Below are 22286 nucleotides of genomic sequence, written 5' to 3'. Positions count from 1 at the left end.
AGAAAGGAATTTCAACTTTGCTGTTGCAGCTGGCTCAAAGGGGGGAAGAATGAGCTTTTCCAATACAAAGTTAAGGTCCCAGGCAGGAGTGGGAGCTCTCCTGGGGGGGGAGGGTCTTTAGCAGGGGTGAGAGAAGAGGGATGGGCTCAGTATTATAATGTGCTGAAATGGCAGAGGCATGAATTTTAATTGACGAGAAGGATAGGCCCTTGTGGAGCATTTCTGTTAAGTACTGTAGAATATGAGCTAAGCTGGGCACCGTTGTGCCCATCCCCTGAGCCTGGCTCTAGGAACGGGATCTTTTTCACTTTTCAGAATAGGATTTTCTAGTACTAGGCCTCCTTGCCTCCAGAATGACATCCTGCACCTGCTTACTGAGGGATGCTAGAGGAGAGCTCAAGGAATTAACCAGGCTGCAAGGTTCAGGGTTTGATGCTGAGGGTGCAGAATCTGGCCCGCCTGCTGGGACAGCAGGGAAGGGGTCTGAGGCAGGTGCCATGGTTGCAGCAGTGTCATACTGCGCAAGAGGGGGTACCAGTGCTGGCGCAGCCAGTCTGGTGCATTCAGTATTGTTCTTGGCCTGTACTGTTTGATCTTCAGTAGAACCTTCGTGAGGAGAGGCAGAGGGGGAAAGGCATAAACCGAGAGGCTTTCCCAGGTAAAGGACAGGGCATCCACTTTCCAAGCTTGACTGTGGGGAGTTCTTGTGCAGAATTTGTCCAATTGGTAGTTCTGAGGGGAGGCAAACAGGTTTACCTCTGGAATCCCCCATTTGTTCCTCAACAGGTTGAATATTTTGGGTTCTAGTTTCCATTTGTGTGGGTCCATGAGATTTTTGCTTAAGTCGTCTGACAGTGAATTTAGTTTGCCTGGCAGGAATTGAGCTTGTAGGTGTACTTGGTAGCTCAAGGCTGTATTCCACAGAGCCATGGCTAGTCTGCAGAGAGGGTATGAGTGAGTTCCCCCCCGCTTGTTTATGTACCACATAACTGTGGTGTTGTCTGTCTTTACCAATAGTTGTCCTGGAAGAATACGGTCTTTGAAGGCTGTCAGAGCATTCTGTACAGCTAACATTTCTTTCTGATTGATATTGAGGTGCATCTGTCTCGGGTTCCATTTGCCCTGAATGCACTGCCCTGCCATGTGAGCCCCCCCCCCCATGCATAGTCTAATGCATCTGTTGTTAGGGTTTGGGCGGCAGGGGGTAGAGTAAAAGGGAGTCCCTTGTTGTGGTAGCAGGCCTCTGCCCACCAAAGGAACTCTGTCTTCAAACAAGGAATGATAGGAATCATTGTTTCCAGGTCCTGAGAATGTTGACACCATAGGCTTTTTAGATACCACTGGAGTTTCCTCATATGCAGTCTTGCATATGGAATTAATAGAATGCAAGAGGCCATGAACCCCAAGGCTTGCAGTATTTTCCTTGCAGATAGCTGGGGTTCTGTGGCCAATAGTTTAAAGTAGGTTGTCAAATAAACTTGTTTCTCTGGGTGAGGAATGCCATCTGGGAAGTTGGGTTCAAGCTTGTGCCCACAAACACAATCTGTTGGCAGGGTACTAGGTGAGATTTCTTTTCGTTGATAGTGTACCCCAGTGAGGTTAGAAGTTTCTTTACGAATGCCAGGTGTTGTAATAGCAAGTCCTGGCTTTCTGCCTGAATCAGACAATCGTCCAAGTATGGGTAAATCTGAATATTTCTCTGCCTGCAAAATGCAATGGCTGGAGCTAGACACTTTGTGAATAACCTGGGAGCAGTAGATAAGCCTAAGGGAAGTGCAGAGAACTGATAGTGCATGGAGCCTGCCCTGAAGCGTAGGTATTTCCTGCAAGATTCCCTTATTGGGATGTGCAGGTAAGCTTCCTTTAAGTCTAACGTTGCCAGCCAGGCATCCTTGGCTAGCATAGGAAGAAGCTGTTGAAGAGTTAGCATTTTGAATTTTGGAACTACCAGACAGTTGTTGAGGATAGAGAGGTCCAGGATAGGACGCCAGGAGTTGTCTTTTCTGGGTACCGAAAAAGTCTTGAATAAAAACCTTGTCCCATTTGTTCTGCTGGGACAGGCTGAATAGCCCTGATACTGAGAAGAGAGAGAACCTGCTGTTTGGCCTCCGCCCATTGATTTGGGGGTAGGTCTGGCCAACCATTTTGGGTTGGCAGTGAGTGGAAATGGAATCTGTATCCTTGGGAAACTATATTCAAAACCAATTTGTCCTGGGTAATGAATTCCCAGTTTTTTGCATGCAGGGTGAGCTTTCCTCCTAATGGAGCAGGTAGTTGAGCAGGGCTTGGAAGGGTTAAGGTTAAGCAATTGTGCCATTTTTCCATAGGGGGGAGGCTTACTACTCCTTGCTATGGAAGCGGGAGGCCCCCACTCCTTAGGTCTGTGAGTAGCCTGAGACTGTAGCCTAGGTGGTCTGCTGTTCCTGGCTTTGGACTGAGAAGGCCTGGAAGGGACTGAAAAGGACCAATTCTTTGAAGGCCAATGCCTACTGAATCTGGGAGACTGTACTTGTAGGAAATCTTTAACAGTTTGCATAGATTTAACTTTTTCCTCCATCCTTTTGAGGAATTCTTCTGCTTTGTTGCCAAAAAGGCGGTCTTGGTTTAAGGGAGCACCCAGTAATTTTGCTTTAACATGATCTGGCAAGTTTTGTTCCTTAAGCCAACCATGCCTTCTAAGTACAGACCCAGTGACAGCAGACCTGCAAGATGCTTCTAAAACGTCAAAACCACACTGCAAAATATGTTTACCAACTTCTACTGCAGAATGCATTAAATCTTGCAATTCTTTGTGTTCAGCACAGTCAGGAATCAACATCATTTTCTGTTTAAGTAGTCCCATGATATGCTGCTGATACTTTAACATACAAAACTGGCAATTTAAAGCCCTAATGGACAAAGTAGCAGAAGTGTACACCTTCTTACCCCATCTGTCTATGGCTCTAGACTCTCTATCAGAAGGGGTAGGATTTTTGGCAGCAGTAGCCTTAATGCCTTTTGGTCCTTGGGAAATGGTCTCTGGATCCGAAGAAGGATTCTTGAAGAGGAACTTGTGAAAGTCAGGTACTCTGTAATACCTGTCAGGTTTTCTGGGAGCTGGAGGTAAAGTGTCTGGGGTAAAGCTAGATTCCAAGAATGTGTCATCTACAATGTCCAGAACAGGAGGGATAGCTAAAGGCCTGTGTTGAGGCAGTAGTAAGAATTCCCTAAGTCTCTTTTTGGACTCAGAGTAATCCTGGCTTTCCCAGCGGAAATGCTCCCTAGGAGTATGCAAGGTTTTACCGAAAGAAAACCTTCTGGAGGGGAAGCAGAGGGAATGGAATCCTCTGTATCAGAATCCTCATAAGTAGATAAGGGCAAATCCTGGTAATCAGAAGGAGCAGAAATATCAGATTCCTGATCAGAAGAATCAGAAAGAAATTCAGTTCTAGGTCTCTTAGAGGGGCAAGGCTGGCTTCCCCTAATTAAGGTAATAAGGTCTTCAGCCATTCTAAGCATTTGTTTCTGAGGCATATGGGCCTGAGCCCGTGGTTTGGTCGTTGGATTTCTAGGCTTAATTCGAGTTTTTGGCCTGAGGGATTCGGAATTTCTGGATGGAAACGATGGTGTCGGTTTAAAATGCATGTCTGTAGGCCTGAATACACCCTCAGAAGCCGGTGTCTGCACAGCGGCTCCGGACCCATCCAAGGTAGAGACGTTTGCAGCTTCCATAGTCGAAGAAGCATCTCGCGGCATACTGGACTCCGAATGAGTCGCAGTAGAGGCCTGCGAATCTGAAGTAGCATGTATCAGGGGCTGCGAAAGTGCCTCACTGAGAATCAGTCGACTGGTGACTAGATTAACGGAAGCGTCGTCGGCAGTTTTGGACCTATGCGGTTTGTCCCTGTCTTTATCCTTACTTTTTTTTCGGAAGATCGGTAGTCGGACGGCTTAACGAAGCCATTTCGGAGTACTGAGACCAAGTATGAAAGTAATTGGCTGCAAAAATAGCCCGACGACGAATAGTTCGGGGGTTGAACAAGGCACAAAACCGACAGCAAGGGACATCGTGGTCTGGGCCTAAACAGGGGATGCAGTACAAATGAAAATCTCTATGAGGTATTTGCATTCCACAGGTAAGACAATTGTTAACTTTTACTGATCGGTTGGAGCAAAAGAAAAGAATCCTCAAGGTGGTACTTATCTTTTTTGAAGACTTTGGGTCTGAAACTTGAAAACAAAAATTTCAGATGTTGGCCAACCAGCACTTGCGAACTGCTTCTGCTTCGGGCACTGCACGGCAAGAACGACTGATGTAATGGCATCGTCTGCATGTTTTATACCCCTGACGTCATGGAAGAAGAGACAGCATTCGATGCAGAAATACGAAGACTCTGGAATTCAGGCCGGCTGAGGGCTACCTGCAAGCAGATAACCCAAATGTGATGACTGCAACAGTGAAACACAAAGAACATCCAAACAGATCATGGTTCACAATTACTTAGAACAGTAAGAACTAATATGAAGTGTGAACTAGGCAGATTTGGCATGATGGACTGATTTACTGAACTTGCCCTGACAGACTTATGTGCAATCACCAAACTAAGATTATTAGATAAGAGTTTAGCTGGGAAGTAGCCCACAGCTTACTTACTAAGATCAGCTATTTCAGCCAGTAAGGAGTAAGTCATGCGTTCGGTGTAAGGAACGTCCTTGAGAAAGGGAGATTTTTCCCATTATTTTTGGCTGATAACTAAGCTGGGGACAATGAAATTGCCAACTATACTCAAAAAGGTATGTTCTCAGTACATTTGTTTTACTGCTGGAACTAGGTAAGAAGAAAGATACTACAAGGCTTCACCAAGCAGGCAGGATTTCTAGGAACTGTAGAACCTTAAGAAAAATAAGATGAAAGGCATGACTGGACCCAGGATGAAGGAAATACATAACAATATAGATCAGAATACATGGAAAGCACTCTAACCACCAGTTATACAAGAAACTGAGACAATGAAGAATTTTTTGGCTGGAAGTGTCTTGAGATTTACACACCAGAAGAGGTTTTAGTGACTGTAAAGTCAGAGATGCATTTTAACAATAAATAATATAGAAGTGCCAGAACATTAGGATGACACCCTCATGTTTAAGAGGCCCAAATAAGTGTTTTGTTTGGGATACTTCCCTCCTTGGGTGACATCTTTATGATGGAAAGGGAGCTATTACTAGGACAAATTGTCGTGGGCTTTATGGTCATATATGGAACTTTATACCCTTTGCCATGAGATCCCAAACTACTTATATTTACCTCTAGGTAGTCTGACACCTCCATTTATTTATTTGGCTTGTGCCACCTTGCTGGGATATTAATGTGGTTAACTTATTGGAGATTTTAACTATGATTTTTTTTTTAAATACAAATGACAACATTAATTAAAATAAGAGTATTTAATTTGGAACAATGGTGCATTTTATTCTTATACTAACAGAAATATTGATGAATACATAAAAATAAAATGAATTATATTATGTAAATCGGTATAAAGTATTGCTTGTAGCCAAATATTATGAATCAGTATTTTGCACTACCTTTGGAAACACATTACTATAAGCCAAAAATATTAATTCAAAAGTTTACTGAGGTTAACTGTTCATGCTGCACAATACTAACATTTTAAAATGTTACATTTAAATGGGTACACCAGCCATTTCATTTCATTGTTTTCTTCTGTATCAATTAGGCATATGTGCATATTTTCCTTTACTTGTCCACAGTTAATTAAACCAATATTAAAAGTATTCTGAAGTTATTTATTTCCTGTCTACAGTATTCTATGTGATTATAAATATCCCAAAGATTTACTGTTGCTAGGAGGAAATCAGTTTCTACTGTCTACAAACAGAAGGTAGGTGGTGTGACCACTGGGTCAGAAGATACAGTTTGAGACTCAACTTTGTGACAGATGTACAAAGGGATTTTGAGCAAAGAGCATGAAAGTATTTTATTTTCAGTTAATTTAAGGGTAAAAAAACTGACAAGGGGATTCTCTTTAGCCATGACCCAGAACAAACATAAAACACTAAAAGTGCAACTAACTCTTGGCGAAACTGCAATCCAAATTGTAGCTTGCTACAGATCCCCCACCATGCCCCAGGATTCCCACTCCTCTTTTCTTGATGTACTGGAAAATATTAGGGTTCAACCAAACACCCTAATAATGGGCGACTTCAACTACCACACCATTAACTGGGAAAACTACTCATGTACTAACTCCTTAGCGCAACACTTTCTGGAATTCATAAACTCCAATGCCCTAGATCAACTTATCCACACCCCCACCAGGGGCAACAATATCCTAGACCTAGTCATTACCAACATCAGTGACCGGTGTTCCACACCTGAAGTCAACTCCTCGCTGGTAGGATCCGACCATAAGCTAATCACCCTTGATATCCACATCCCACCCCCACCCCCATTAAGGAAACCACAGTAAGAAATTTCTCCAAAGCCAACTTCATGCTTTTTAAGACAGAAGTAGTGAACTTCATGACACCCATGCAGATGGACAATACAGTTACAACTGCTGAATCCTACACAAATGCGCTCTATAAGCACCTACATGAGTGCATGGATCGTGCTATCCCAAACAGAACCAAGATGCTATCCTCCAAAAAAAGGAAGCCAATCTGGTGGTCCCATGCCATAAACAAACTGTACAACAGAAGAAACTGTTGCAAAAGAGAGTAAAATCCCATGAGTGGAGGAGCTCCCTGGTCAGCCTCAGTAAGAAGCTGAGATTCCTTATAAGATCCTCCAAAGCTAGCTACGAAAATAAAACTGCCACTAATTCCAAGGACAACCACAAAGCATTCTATAGCTATGTCAAGAATCGCAATGGCAACACCCAGATATGCTCTGAGTTACAGCACAAAGGCATGAAAATTACAGAACCAACTGATATTGCCAACATCCTGGCAGATAGGTTAAGTGCTAACTTTACCCCCCCCCCCTCACCCCCTAAAGGGCCTACATCTATACAGGAAGAATGCAGAGTCCCTGTAATCACAACTACGCAGGTGAAAGCTGCACTCTCTAAAGCCAAAAACACAGCATCCATGGGACCGGACAACATCCCAGGCTGCGTTTTACATGAACTTCAGAATGAACTGGCTCCCCACTTAAGCACCATGTTCAATAATAGCCTTGCATCAGGCTTTGTACCCACTGAATGGCGCACAGCAACAGTTATCCCACTCCACAAAGGGGGAGCCACCAATGATCCCGGGAACTATAGACCTATTAGCCTGATGAGCCTGGTCTGCAAAGCCATGGGACGTATCATCATGGAACTCAAACAAAGACATTGGTAACCTCCAATCTCTGGATCCCACACAGTTCGGGTTTGTGAAAGGCAGATCATGACTCCTGAACCTGATCGACTTCTTTGAGGCAGTCACCAAAGCCGTAGATGAGGGTAAAGTGGTTCACACAGCCTATCTTGACCTCGCCAAGGCTTTCGACAACATCCCCCATTCTGGAATTATAGCTAAACTCAATAAACTAGGCATAAATCCCTACGTCACAAGATGGGTTTGCCAAATGGCTCACTGACCGAACCCACCCTGTAAAAGTTGCAGAGTCCAAATCTGACCTCAAACCAGTGACAAGTGGAGTACCACAGAGTTCCATCCTGGGACTGCTCCTGTTTGGTATCTACTTCTCTGAAGTACAGGCTAACACAGAAGGCCTCTGGCTAACGAAGTTTGCAGATGACTGCAAATTAAGAGCCATAGTCAAGTCCCCAAATGATGTGAACATCCTACAGAAGGGCCTCTCTGAGACAGATGCCTGGTGTCAGAGCCATGGCCTCAAGCTCAATGCCAAAAAGTGCAGTGTCATCCCCTTTGGTTAAAACTCTGTACCCATGAACTACCACATAGGCAGCAATCTACTTAACACCGAATGCGTGATAAGAAACCTTGGGACCCAGGTGGACAGTAGTCTCTCCTTTGATAGTCACATCGCCACAGTAGTCAGGAAGCCCTTCTACATGGCACACCTCATCATAAAAGGATTCTCATCCAGGAAAAAAAAGGTTATTGTTCCCCTCTACTCGACACTCATTAGACCCATTATAGAGTACAATGCCCCCTTTGGAATGTACTTCACAAGACATCTGCAGCAGCTGGAAAGGCCACAGAAGTACCTCACAAAGAGGATTACTGGCCTCAAACAAATGCCCTACACTGACAGCCTCAAAAAACTCCAGCTTTACTCCGTAGCATATCGCCTACTCAGAGGTGATCTCTGCCTAACATATAAAGCTATGTCAAACCCAGAGCTGTTGGACATGCTACACCTAAAGAAATCCCAATCCCTCAGAGCTACACGCTCTAGGGACCTAAACCTTGTCACCACAATAAACAGGACATGCTGGAGGGATAGATTCCTATCCCAGAGACTTCCCATACTCTGGAACAGGCTACCAATCTATGTCAAGCAAAGTTCTTCATTAGCACTCTTCAAGAAAAATCTTGATGAGTGGATGGGAAATAGGAAATACACCCCGGGGATCACTTCTGTGTATCTGCTCATCAGTGGCACAGGAAAATAATTTGCTTGGGTGGCGTAAGCCAGGGAACCTTGTTGGCTAGGCTTGCGTAGGCCCTTGGGCCGATAGCCTAGTACCTACCTATGAACCTATAAAAATAATACAGTATACATGATATATAATCTGTAACATTAGTCAGTGATACTTCAGTACAGCAAAGCAAAGGTACTGACAAAAAAAAAAAAATCGCTACTTTCACCCATTGCAGGTTTGCCACACATCCACTCAAGAAGAATTAATTCTCTTATGACTCTTGTTAACTGCTATGACTGCAGTTTTAAGTATGCCACAGAAAGGCAGCTAATACATATCATCATATGTGCCTGCTGACTTTGCTACGGTGATTAGAAAGGCACAGGATGGCAGGATTGAAGCTGAATTTATATGAAGTAGAAAAGAAGTTGACACCCTCAAGCCAAGTATAGTGAAGGCCCAGTCTCCATTTTATAACTTATCCTGAGGAATAAACACATTAAACTCTAAGTAGGAGGAACACCACAGGGTTCTGATAGGCTGAAAGAGAATGGTGGAGGAGGCTTGGGTAAGTCATAAATTAAATGGAGTTTAAAACATGATAACAGAACAATGAATAACAGTTGTAAAAAGTAAAATGTGAAAAATTGTGGTGAAGACATATCAAACCAATTTTACAAAACAACTAAAGTATTTTCATAAAACACAGCAAATAATCTGCACAATGCTCTAAAAAAAAGAAAGCCTAGATTTATGTACAGTTGAAGTGACCACCTTATCGCTATTGCAAGCATTTTAAACTAGGGAATGGGTGAAAAAAACATTAAGGGGATCAGGGGCAAAGAAACAGGTTCACTTTTAGTATTAGGGTTATCTTTTTAATACTGCATGGACCTAACCAGGATATCACAGTCTGGATATTTTGGCAGAAAAGGACTACGAAAACACTTTTTGGACTTCTATAAAGCAGAGCAGTAGAACTCATTCAAGGTTATTACAAGTTCCGCAGAAGTCTTGAAAGAACAGACCTATTCAGTTATTTTTAAGTTTGGACAAATATAAGCATACTATCTCACTGACTTAGTGAAGGAAGAAAACAGAGAAGAGCAATATACAGAAGAAAAAAAGGTGGAAAAATTATGCAAACCTGTAGAAGCAGTACATATGATGGGCTGTTATAGCCACTGGGATGTCACACAGACAGAATGCAAAGGGAAATCTTTTGTACTTAGGTGTTTCAGGATGTAGCAGTGAGAGACATAAGGACAGAGTAAAAAATGTTTTTTCTCTTTTGAAGCATTGCATATGCAAAACAGTAAAACGTAAACTGGTCTTCTGGAATCCTGCTTGCTACTCTGTATACTGCACTTTAAGAAAATATGGTTTTCTCACTGTGGACTGAAGTTAAAAATGACAGAAATCTCCATTTCAGCCGGTGTTGCAAGGCATGCAGTGCTTATTTCTTAACTATATTATACTAATCTGCTCCATGGACCAGTTACTTCTGTAGGTTCCTCAACACTGTTTAAAATGTCTGATTAGAGGCTCAAAGAAATTAACTTTATGGGACTTCAGCATGTTATTATATTAATGACATTATTTAAGAAAAGAAATTACTTTTCTTAAATAATGGCATTGTATAATGCCTTACTGCCCTTCGCAGCTGTCTGGTATTCTGCGGCAGTTCTGATGTACTGCGCATGCCTCGCGGTACATCAGAGTGTGGGCAAAACGGAGAACGCAAGATCTCCGTTGCTTTTACTTTTGCTATGTTAAATGGGTTTAACATAGCGAGACAGCTTTAAAATAAGCAACGGAGATCTCCGTTTGCTTGTAAAAAAGCTGTCTCGCTATGTTAAACCCATTTATAGAAACAGTAAAGTAATGGAGATCTTGCGATCTCCGTTGCTTTTTTAAACTGTCTTCTATGTTAAATGGGTTTAACATAGCGAGACAGCTTTAAAATAAGAACGGATATCTCTGTTGCTTATTTTAAAGCTGTCTCTCTATGTTAAACCCATTTAATATAGCGAGACAGCTTTAAAAAAAAAAAGCAACGGAGATCGCATGATCTCTGTTGCTTTTTATACACTGTGTCGCTATGTTAAAGGAGTTTAACATAGCGAGACAGCTTTAAAAAAATCAACGGAGATCTCCGTTGCTTTTTTTAAACCTGTGTCACTATGTTAAACTCTTTTAACATAGCGAGACAGTGTTTTATACTAACGGAAAAAGTCCGGGCGACTGGACCTTTTCCGTTAGTATAGGATTTACAACAGGCACGCTGGTTGGGCTGGCCAATCAGCGTGCACGTTTTAGGGGAGGAATTGTATAATTCTTAACTATATTATTCTAATCTGCTCCATGGACCAGTTACTTCTGTAGGTTCCTCAACACTGTTTAAAATGTCTGATTAGAGGCTCAAAGAAATTAACTCTATGGGACTTCAGCATGTTTGTAGGCTGTAAGGTTCTTGATTTTATTAATTTATTTGGCCTGCACTGTTCTCAAAGTGTGCCTAAGTGTGGTGAGTAGGGGAAGTATTCATTTTAACAGCTTGCTAGTTAGCAGGTTGCTCCTACTTTTTCTTTATTTTTTTATTTACTTCTATTTGAAGTGGAGGATATCTGAACAGATGGTTTTGGTCACTCAAATCCATTTTAGCAGCTGTTCTTTTTACTTGGATATGCTTGTTTTACAATGGACATGCTGACAGGACTGTACAGTCAGCGTACACATTTCTGAATGGTAATCAATCCTTACTGAATGACTTAGAATAAAACATGATTAACTTCAGTATAAAACATCTAAACAAGTTCTAGCATGAATAACATTGGATCAGTGGGTTTTCCAATGCTGCTACTTAAGGTTACTGTGATATTGGCTGTAAGAAACCCCCCTGACTACAAGCACATTTAGTAAGACAGTACAATTGTTTTTTAGGGAAAGACACTGAATAACAGACAACCTTATCTGCTAGTAATGATATGGCTTTTCACAAGGGCAGATGTTTTTGTGAACTACCTAATGCAAAAAAAAAAAATCAATAAAATTAAAATGAAAAAAAAAAATAAAGCGATTTAACCACAGGACAGCATAAAAACAGTATAAGATAACATATATCAGATATGAATAACAGAAATAGGATAGAGAATGCAAGAAATGGTGAATATTACTTTTATGATGTTTCTAAAAATAAGTGAAAATAGGGGTAATGAAATGAAATTGAGTAAACAGAAAAAAGTGAGGATTAAGTTGCTTTTATGTTCATAGGTTGGGGCTAGGCTATCGGCCCTAGGTCCTATACATGCCATAACAATTCCCTGGCTATTTCTTCCCAGAATATTTACTTCCCTGGTCCCCTGTCTAGCAGGACGACTGACGTGATCCCCGGGGTGAATTTCTTATCTCTCATCCAATCATCAAGGTTCCTTTTGAAGAGAGCCAAAGAGGCGCTCAGCTTGACATGTATGGGCAGTCTATTCCAGAGTATGGGGAGACTCTGGGTCAGGAACCTATCCCTCCAGCATGTTTTGTTCATTGTGATGACCAGGTTTAGATCCCAGGAGTGTGTGGCTCTGAGGGATTGGGATTTCTTTAAGTGTAGCAGGTCCAACAGCTCTGGGTTTGACATGGCCTTGTATGTTAAGCAGAGATCGCCTCTGAGTAGGCGATATGTGACAGAGTACAGCTGGAGTTTTTTTAGGTGGTCAGCATAGGGCATCTGCTTTAGGCTTGTGCAAAAGCAGTACATACAATTCCCACCAGGATCTCCTATAATTAAAAATAGGCCAACATAAAAAAGAAATGGAAGGTAAGCTGTCACACCGTAAACATAAGTAGTACTTGCTCTATAACTGCTCCTGCATGACACTAAACCACGAGGACTATTTAGAAATAAAAAAAATCTGACAGGAGAAATACTTGTCACATCATGCGCACAAGCAATACATCTCCCATAAAACAGAATCAGTAGACCGAGTTCAAGTCCCCCTTGATTAAAATAATCTGACATACATCAACAGTGAGTAAGTAGTTACTGTGAAAGCACAAGCAGTACATATTCAAAAAATACCCACTCTGTAAAATACAATCATGTCAGTACTTCAGAGTAAAACAAACTAGTCTGACAGAATAAATGCTTGATAAGGTTGCACCATTGTCAACAGAAGCACGATCCATAAAAACAATGCCCCTACCAAATAAACCCATTGCCCCATATAAAAGGTCAGTAACTCAGCAAAAAGCCTCAATCCCTGTTAATCTAAGAGAAGAAAATTGCTGTTATGTTGTCAAGTTATGTACATAACCATAATACCCAAATTGTACACTAAAGTCTCGTCAGATCCATTATAGGAAAACACTCATCTGACAGAAAAAAACACACAAACAGTACACTAACACCAATGTCAGATTGCCATAATGATAAAATATAGCCCAAGAGAAAAAATGGCTAGTAAGTCGCCAATGCATTTGCACAAACACATGAGTACACACAGACACATGCACGCATGCATGCACACACACACACACACACACACACACAGTATAGTAAAAACCTATTCAAGCCCCTTCTGCACTCTACAAACTGACAGTAGCCCTGCCCCAGACATAAGGTTTAAGAGAAGTAAACACTGTAAGCATAAATATAAGATTTTGATTCAATATACCAGATGAGGCTAAAATACCAGGCCCATTAGAGGAAAGAGACCTCAAGCAAGAAACATCAGATTTCTTCAAGGTCCAGAACCACAGAAAAAAAACAAAACACTTGTATATCTATATATTCGCACACAAAAAAAATCCACTAAATAAAGAAACTCTTTTGTATGGAAGGGTTTTCCAAATGGGAATTATCTGTAAGAAAGAGTTGAAAGGATGGTTGCTATTCCTGTGGAGCCTTTGAGAAGTTTCTTCACAAGATGGCAAGAAAGTACTGAAGATTCTCATCACTCAGGCTAATCCCTTTTGAGAGGGAACTATAAAGACAGCAAATGAGCAGCCAAAATGACTGTGTGAGTGGGGATTAGAGCATTGGCTTGTTGCTTTATTCTTGGCAGGATACAACCCATAGGCTAGTTCAGCAGTGGGAATGATGATCACCTTGACTTGACATTCAGTCACAGATCCCCTCTCTCTCAGAGCCTTCAAACTCTTACTGGCACAGCCAAGTACTTCTCTTCTTACCACTACCTCTAACCTGCAAAGAACTGAAATTTACTTTTATTTATTTAAGTGGATGGAATGGCTCAGCAGAACAATTTTTTTAAATATACAATTAGATGTTAAAGATGGAAACATGATGAAAAAGATCAAAATGTAGATGTTACATTAAAAATATATTAATATGAAAGCTATGACTTTAAATTTACTAAATCTACTCTAGCTTATTCATGTAAATGTTACCTTTGTTTTGTCAAACTGAAAAATTCAAGAAACTAAAATTCTGGTCTGCATCACCATACCTGAAATGAATACAGAATAATCAACACTACTCTGGAAAGAACAACAATTAATATATTTTTTAAATAAAATTATGTTATGCTGCTAAATAAATTGCTCTTTTAAACATTCAAAGGTTTTATGGGTTTTACTCAACAGTAAGTGAGTAAACGCTCTACTTAATCCACTAATGCCGTATATGAAGAGCGAGGCTGGCTACTAGCCCTGTACTTTAGTGCTACTGAAGAATACACCTGCATAACCTACTTACTATAAATTCTTTGCTATAACGAGGCAAAATACGAGCCCTATGCTCTACTATAACCGAAGAATACTGTTAAAAATACTGCTTTGACAAACTTTCAGAACTAATTGGTGATGCTGGAGTGCTGCTTTCTTGTATGTTACCAACTCCCTAGCTAACTAAGCGTCTTTGCAATAGTGTTTCATGATATTACTATTTGAAATATGCACTCCTGCAATTTACGAAGGTCTCAGTCTGATATGTACTGTTTTATTTGCTTCAACTGTACCTAATCTATTTACTGGCTATTCTAATGGGAATTCTGTTGTTTATTTCAAATTGTCTTTGCTATACTGTTTATGAAAACTGTGACACATTTGCTTTGTTTTAACATTTCAGTGCCTAGTATTTCTACTTAATGTGCCTATTTATCTGCGTTCTTTAGTGAGCCTAATTTTCTGTTTCCTTTACTTCTTGTTTCTACTTTATCTTCTCAGCTGTCCAACCTGCCTGTATTATCCTCCTGTGGGAGACTGCCCTGTGGGTGTTGACCAACGTCCTTCACCCACCATATCTTCCTTCTACTACTCATTACCTTACTGAGGAACTGAAACTTAATCTCTTTGTGCAACTGTCCCTCTAAGAAGGAAAATATAACTAAAGAAAGTATGTGTTCCTAATACAATTTCTGACTGTTCTAAAAACCAAATCTGTTTAGATACTGTAGGCCTTTTTGTATACTCCTAGCCAGATTGACCAGCAGCCAAAGCCTTTTCCTAACTTACTTGCTTGCCCTCTGTTCTTTAAACCTAACTCCTTCTCCCTAGTAGTTGTACTTTTCCCATCCCTGCTACTTTTCAGAAGAAGCTACTCCTTACTATTTTACTATTGTCCACTAGGTGGCACCCTTCTCTCTATCTTACCACACTGACTCAAACGCTTCCCTAGACTTACGGTTTTAATTGTTTGTAGAACTACTGCCCCTACATCTTTTTCTTGCCCTCTACCTATACTCCAATTCTCTTACTCTTCCCGGTCTACTATCCCTTCTGCTTAGATCTTTACCGTTTACCCATCCCAAACTTACCTTACTAGTCAGCTCTCCACTGATAGTTTTTCTTTGGGCTCTCTGCTTCAGTGGCTCTGTCCGCTCCGTTCGCCGTACGGGCTCACTCCGCTCCCCTACCCTAACCCCAATTCCCACCCACCCCCACTACATCTAGACTTATACACATCTGAAACACCTCCCCTCTTCCCCTCAGCCTATCCCACTCCTTACCCCTCCCCCACCTAAACTGCAATTCAATTAATTGCTCCTCCCCTCTCTATCCCTTACCTAATTACACTCTCACACATACTTCTCATCCTATCATCTCCAAACTTTCCCCACTTATTCTACCCACTCTTCTAAAGACTATTCCTGCTCTTCTCACCCATGCCTCTACCACATAAAACTCACCTTTCTTACATGTGTTCTCCTCCTAACCCTCAATAATGCAACCTCCTACTCCTCCCCCAAACTACTCTCTTCTTTTTCCTTCCCCCCCAGCTCCACTCTCTCCCTTCCTCCCCCTTTGATATTCCACTTTTTTCTAATATCCCCCTCCCTACTTCAACCTAATCCATTTCATTACTTTAAATTAAAACTCCATGCAGTTGCTTTAAAACCTTCAGCTACCACATCTAAACATCATCTCCCTCTAACTTCATGTCACAATCCTAAGACTCTCCTCTCCCCTTACGTGGCTTACTCAAGCAGGTGACATACACCCCAACCCTGGATCCCCTAACAATCGCTCTCCCACTACCTCCTCTACTAAAAACAGCCATAAATACCTTAATTTCATTACCATTAATACCCAGAGTATAAATAATAAAATTACAAACTTCCATGCTTGGCTAAATCACATTGTACCTGACATAGTAGCAGTCACAGAAACCTGGCTAAAATCACACATTACAAACTCTGAAATTATACCTCCTGGCTTCTAAGCTCTCCGATCCGATCACCAAATCAAAAAAGGAGGTGGTGTATCCTTAATATACAACTGTCTGCTGAATCTCTCCCCTTACCAGAATACCATTCCTCAGTTTAATAATGCCGAACTAACCATTGGAATCCTCAAAATGAACAACTTTAAAAGTATCTGTATTATAGCCATCTATATTCCCCCCGGTGACAACACTTCCACCCTAGAGAATATTCTCTTATGGGCTTCAAACAACATCAAACTGGAGACTTACATTCTAGGTGATGTCAACATTGACTGGAATAAAATAAATAACACTACTCCCACTCTCTCTATTAATCTCTATAACTTTACTCAACTAATAAACAACATTACCAGACCCAACAAAAATAACCCACATGGGTCCATCCTAGACTGGATCTTAGTCAGCCATCCTAATAAGATCTCTGACTCTGGTATATTACCTCATTCAATAAGTGATCATCTTCCAGCCTTTATTCACCGAGCTGCCCAACACCTCCCTCACCAACACCAATATGCCCATACTCGTAATCTCACTAATTTTAACCCTTCTATATTTTCTGAATCCCTTAAACTTACAAATTGGGATATCCTAAAAACTCTTTCTCTGGATGAAGCAGTGGAAGACTTCAATACCACCTTCTTTAAAATCCTAAACTCTCATGCCCCACCTCAAACAAAACGAATAAAACATAACTCTGCCTCTTGGCTAAATAAGGATACTAAAACTCTTATGTGTCAAAGGGATAAAACTTGTAAACTCTACAACAAAAATAAACACCCAGACACACTCCTTCAATTTAAGCAACTCCGCAATCTAACCAAAAAACTTATCACAAAAGATAAAAAATCCTACTATACTAAACTACAGTCTACCCTCTCAAAAAATCCCAAACAATTTTGGAATTCCATCAACTCCCTCTTACACCCAGGCTCTAAATCCAATCCCTGTCCTGACAATAACAAGACTGACACAGAAATAGCATCCCTTTTTAACTCCTTCTTTACCAACTCTATAGCCGAACTGACCAAAACCTTCACCAAATCCTGCCTTTCACCCAAACCTTCTCCCCCCCTCCTCTCCCCACTCCTGCTCTCCTAAACCCCCTCCCACTTTCCACTTAAAACCTGTATCTACCAGCTATATCAAAAAACTTCTTACCAAACTCAAACCTTGCTCTAATGCCCCCGACAATATACCATCTCTCTTTCTCAAACTCGCAGCAGATGGCATTGCCATACCCATCAGTATTCTCATCAATAGATCCATCCACAAATCTTATGTTCCCAAACTATGGCGAGCTGCCTACATCCTGCCCCTTCATAAAGGAGGCAAAAATAGCAGCATTTCTAATTTCCGCCCAATAGCCATTCTTTCCCCAATTTCTAAAGTCTTTGAAAAATGTATCCACCAGCAACTCATGCCCCACCTCCTCAATAACCATCTCCTTACCCCTACTCAACATGGTTTCCGTTCTGGCCACAGTACCATTACTGCTCTCCTCTCTTTCCTAGATATTGTCAACCATGCCCGTGACTCTGGAGACATTGTTTCCACTGTCCTTCTCGACCTCTTCAAAGCATTTGACACTATATCACACACACTCCTTCTGAACCACCTTTCTAACCTCAATCTCTCCATCAATTCCCATTCTTGTTTCAAAAGTTATCTCTCAGACAGATCCCAAGCTGTGAAATGGCAAACAGGTACCTCTACCTTTGTTCCTACCCCACCGGAGTTCCACAGGGTTCTATTCTCAGACCTATACTCTTTAATGTGTTCATCAATGATTTTCACTCTGAAATTCCTCACTCTCAAATAGTGCAATATGCAGATGACTCCACTCTAGTCTGCTCAGCCCCCAGCCTTCCCGAGCTCCAGGCCAAGACCCAATTGGCCTTCGCAGCTACAGAGAATTGGATGCTTCAAAACCATCTCTCCCTTAATGCCAATAAATCCCATATCATCCCCCCCCCCCTGTAAACCCCTCCTACTTGAAAAGCCCTCTTTCAAGATTACCAGCCTCTCTCACTCCTCAACAGAAGTTGTTACTCATGCCAAACTACTTGGTGATACCATTGATGAACACCTGAAATTTAATACACATATTCAACTAAACATAAAAAAACCCACCAGAAGCTCGGCATGCTTTATAGAAACGCTAACCTTCTATCATTAGCTACAAGACAAACCCTCGCCTCCACCTTCCTTCTACCTTCTCTATTGTATGGAGCTCCTCTTCTAACCAACCTAACAGCTTCCATCTCCTCTAAACTAGAAAGTTGCTGCAACAAAATTGCCAAATTTGCCACTAACTCTTCTCATTCTACACACCATTGCATCTCCCTCCATAGTCTCCAATGGCTCGAACTCCCTAATCATCTTGAATACCTCCAACTTACTACGGCTCACAAACTACTTTTCAAACCCAATGCTTGCCCTGCACTTTCAAATATCCTACCTTTCTATACTCCTCTCAGGCCCCTAAGATCTGGCCACCAAAATCTTCTTTCCGTACACAAACCTGAACAACCACCTGGTCACCTACTGCTTTCTTATACTATACCACAGAAATGGAACCTGCTTCCTCCTTAGAATCACCACTAGTCCTGAACAATTCAAATCTCTACTCCATTCTCACCTCCTCCAAAACTAGAAATGTAATTGTATACTTCCCACCTAGATCCTATTATATTCCCAGTTTCAATATTCTCCCTCCTGCCCCTCTTCTCCCAAATCTTCCTTCAGCTCCCCACTCTCTAATTCTTTATTACTTTTTTCTTTTCTTTCTCCCCCTGTAATAACTCTATGTAGATACCTTTTAAATCTTCACTCCCCACAGCCTATATGCCTTTTTCCTGCAACTTATCTTTCATCTTCTTCATTCTGCTACTTTATCTGCATTTTTATACCTATGTATATGTATAAATATTATTTACTTTGTTAATTTGTTTGCATTTTTATACCTATGTATATGTATAAATATTATATACTTTGTTAATTTGATTTAGTGTGCAATATTATAGGAATATACAGCTTTAAAAGTGCAAAGTCTTTGTAACATGGAACTTTTCTCCCCGGGCCTCCACTGAAAACGGGCTTTCGGGCCCAGTGGACATCCTTGGTTAACAAACTGGAAATAAATAAATAAATAAGTGTACCTTGGTGTTTCCTTGTTTCGTAAGGCTTCCTTTTTCAACAGTTCCAGACGCTGAGCAGTGCAGAAACATAGATATGCATGTCCCCTATCAACTAGTTCTTGAGCAGCTTCTTGATACAGTTGTAAGCGCTGAGACTGTTGGTATGGCCCACAAGGACCTCCTCTTCGAGGACTTTCATCAGGTGGGATACCTAACATCAAAAAGCAGAAAATTTTGCATGTGCTGTAGCATTTCTGCTTACAGTTACAAACGTTATGTACTTACCATAACAACAGAGTTTCATGACTCCATGCCTGTGCACCACAACAATAACGGGCACAGGGCCTAGTGAGCTCTGTACCTGAAAACCTTCCCTGGCTCAAATGCTCCCACAATGCTCTGCATCTCATCTACATGAGATCTCTTAAACACACTAGAACAGTGACCACCACCAAACAAATTTACACAGCACACAAAACCTCTCAATATCTCTGTAGGCCCTAATGGCAAACAGGCAGTGGAAGGAAGGAGGGGATGTTGAAATGGATGGACATGGATCATGAAAGCAGTACAGCTGTTTTAGGAACTTAGAATCCACATAAACACATTTGTGGTAAGTTTCTAAAATTGCTGTATTGTTGCTTAAGTGCATTCATTGTTGCAGTCCTTACCTTTTCAAATTCTTGCCTGAAGGTAGCATCAATGGCCAGCCCAAATCACTGGCCAACCCAAATTCCAGAGCTTTACCCAAGGCCCTTTCACCAGGAAGGAAGAATTAAACATAAATGACAGAAGAAAACCAGTAAGGGAATTAAGTGGGAAGGTGCAGTTAAGGGACTACGATGCCACCCCAAACAATCACAACTGGACAAGAAAAACAGTCCAGACAAGGGAAAGGTGTGAGGGTAACTGGACTGCAACAGTAAAACTACTGTGCAATGTTTATCATAGTATTCACTGTTGCAAACCTTAATTTTGGGAAGATTCCAAAAGCAAAGAGACATATAGAAGTAGAAAAATAGAATCAGGAGATAAAGCACTGTAGGATAGCGGAGTTGAATCCTGCCCTGGTCCTAGAGTTTATCGCCGAGTTGTAATGTTTAGAAAAGATATGAACAGATACCTAAGTTGTTACATCAGGAATAGCCTGCAAGGTGACCCCTCTAAGGAAGGCAGTGCTGGCTGCAGTGGCTCTAGTGGAGTGAGCTCTGGTCTGTTCCATGACAGTTTTGCCATGAGATGTGTATCAGAAATTCAATGAGCAAGTCTGTTTACTGGTCTCCCTCCCTTTACCTTTTTCAAAGGAGACAAATGGAAGACCAGCCTTTCTGACTTTTTTGGTCCAGATCAAATAAAATTTCAGCTGTCTACACACATCAAGGAAATGAAGGGTCATTTTTCCTCTGTTCTATGGCTTTGGAAAGAACTGATAATTGAATGACTTGTTTAAGGGACAGCTCAGAAACCACTTTAGGCATGAAAGAAAAAGGTTGGTATGAAGGGAAGTCCTGCCTTGATGAAATTCAGTGAAGGGTTCTCTGCACATTATGGCTTGGAATTCATAAATTCTCCTAGCAGAGGTAATAGCCACCAATAACAGTACCTTCCAGGATGGAAACAGTAGACTTAGGGTTGACATCATCTCAAATGTCCAAAGTAGAACATTTTTTAGAAAAAATGTCAGATTTTGCAGGACAAACCATGTCCACAGCCAGTGCAAAGCACTGAGGTTCACTTTCTTGCCAAAATAAAAGCTGAATTTTATAGTAATCAAGTTGTTTGTGCTGGTTCACACAATATTTAACTGTTTCAGATATTTTACACAACTGTTAATGTAAACTTCGGAAACACTTTTTGTTCTACAATCTCAGGACATTTTTGCAATGTTTCATTTTTTCCCACAAGACACAACTGCCCAAATAGGGACTGTCCTGAACAAAGAGGGGCAGGTGGACTAGCTGAAGCAGCTGGTTCAAAATGGGTTAAGGTAATCTTTCTTTACACATAGTTAAGATCCCGTAGTGGAACAATTTCTTTTCTTGTTGGTTTAAGATGAATGACTCCCTTCAGAAACTGTTATACACAAGGCCTGGAATACATGGATGAGCACATGGGAAGAGACACTGAAGTTCTATAAACTAAGCCAGTTTTATACAGGTCTGACAAATACTCTCACATCATAGCCACATTTGCTTTGCTTGGGTCTATGTGCTTGGATAAGCACCAGAGGGAGAATCTCTTCCAGTTATCCAGGTAAGATTTCCTTGTGTTTGGTTTCTTAGCCTCTCTCATAAGAATACATGTGCTTACCTAGAATTAATGTAAAGTCATCCAAGATGGCAACCTTAAAGCAGCCACTTAGGGATGTAACACAGCCCCTTTGTTTTGAGTCATAAGATCTGCAGACTAAGGCAGCACTTTCTATTTTCTTCTTGCCAGGTTGTTCAGTAGAGGGAACAAGTGTTGCCCTGGCCGTAAGGATTTGACTAAAACCACTTTTGGAATCTCCTCATTTACGTTTAAAGTATCCTGAAAATCAGGACTACGGGACGGAATATGTATGGAGTACGTATGGAAACAGACCTGTCTAATTCAGGAAGAAGGTACCGATTTTCCAAGATTCTGCAGTTACTGTCCTGTCAAAGAACTTCCGCAGTTGCCTGTTCAGATGACAAACAAACAGATCTAGTTCTGGCATGCACAGTATTCTGATAAATTCAAAAAGTTATTTCTGTTCAGTATCCATTCCTGGGGCTCTACTTAAGATCTTTTCAGCTTGTCTACTATGGCATTTTTCGAAAGGGGATAAAGGCTGCTGTTGAGTCATGACCACCTCCTGGTCTTTTTCTCAGGCTCGCATAACCAGGCTGCAGAAAAGGCTATGATTGTGTTCCTTTTTATGTATGA

General features: G+C 41.2%; 1 protein-coding gene across 1 annotated transcript in view; it reads right to left on the bottom strand.

The window, feature by feature from the left end:
* Nucleotides 1-22286, bottom strand: part of EARS2 (glutamyl-tRNA synthetase 2, mitochondrial) — a 470754-nt gene that overhangs the window by 303791 nt on the left and 144677 nt on the right. Inside the window, exon 3 of the mRNA XM_044061134.1 lies at nt 19401-19590. Within this exon, the coding sequence (XP_043917069.1) occupies nt 19401-19590 (190 nt within the window). The remainder of the gene's footprint in view (nt 1-19400; nt 19591-22286) is intronic.

Source organism: Protopterus annectens, chromosome 2.part0, assembly GCF_019279795.1.
Source record: "Protopterus annectens isolate FY-2018-M chromosome 2.part0, PAN1.0, whole genome shotgun sequence".
NCBI lineage: Eukaryota > Metazoa > Chordata > Ceratodontiformes > Protopteridae > Protopterus > Protopterus annectens.
The sequence above is the reverse complement of the archived record's forward strand: the minus strand, read 5'-3'. Positions and strand labels throughout refer to the sequence as shown.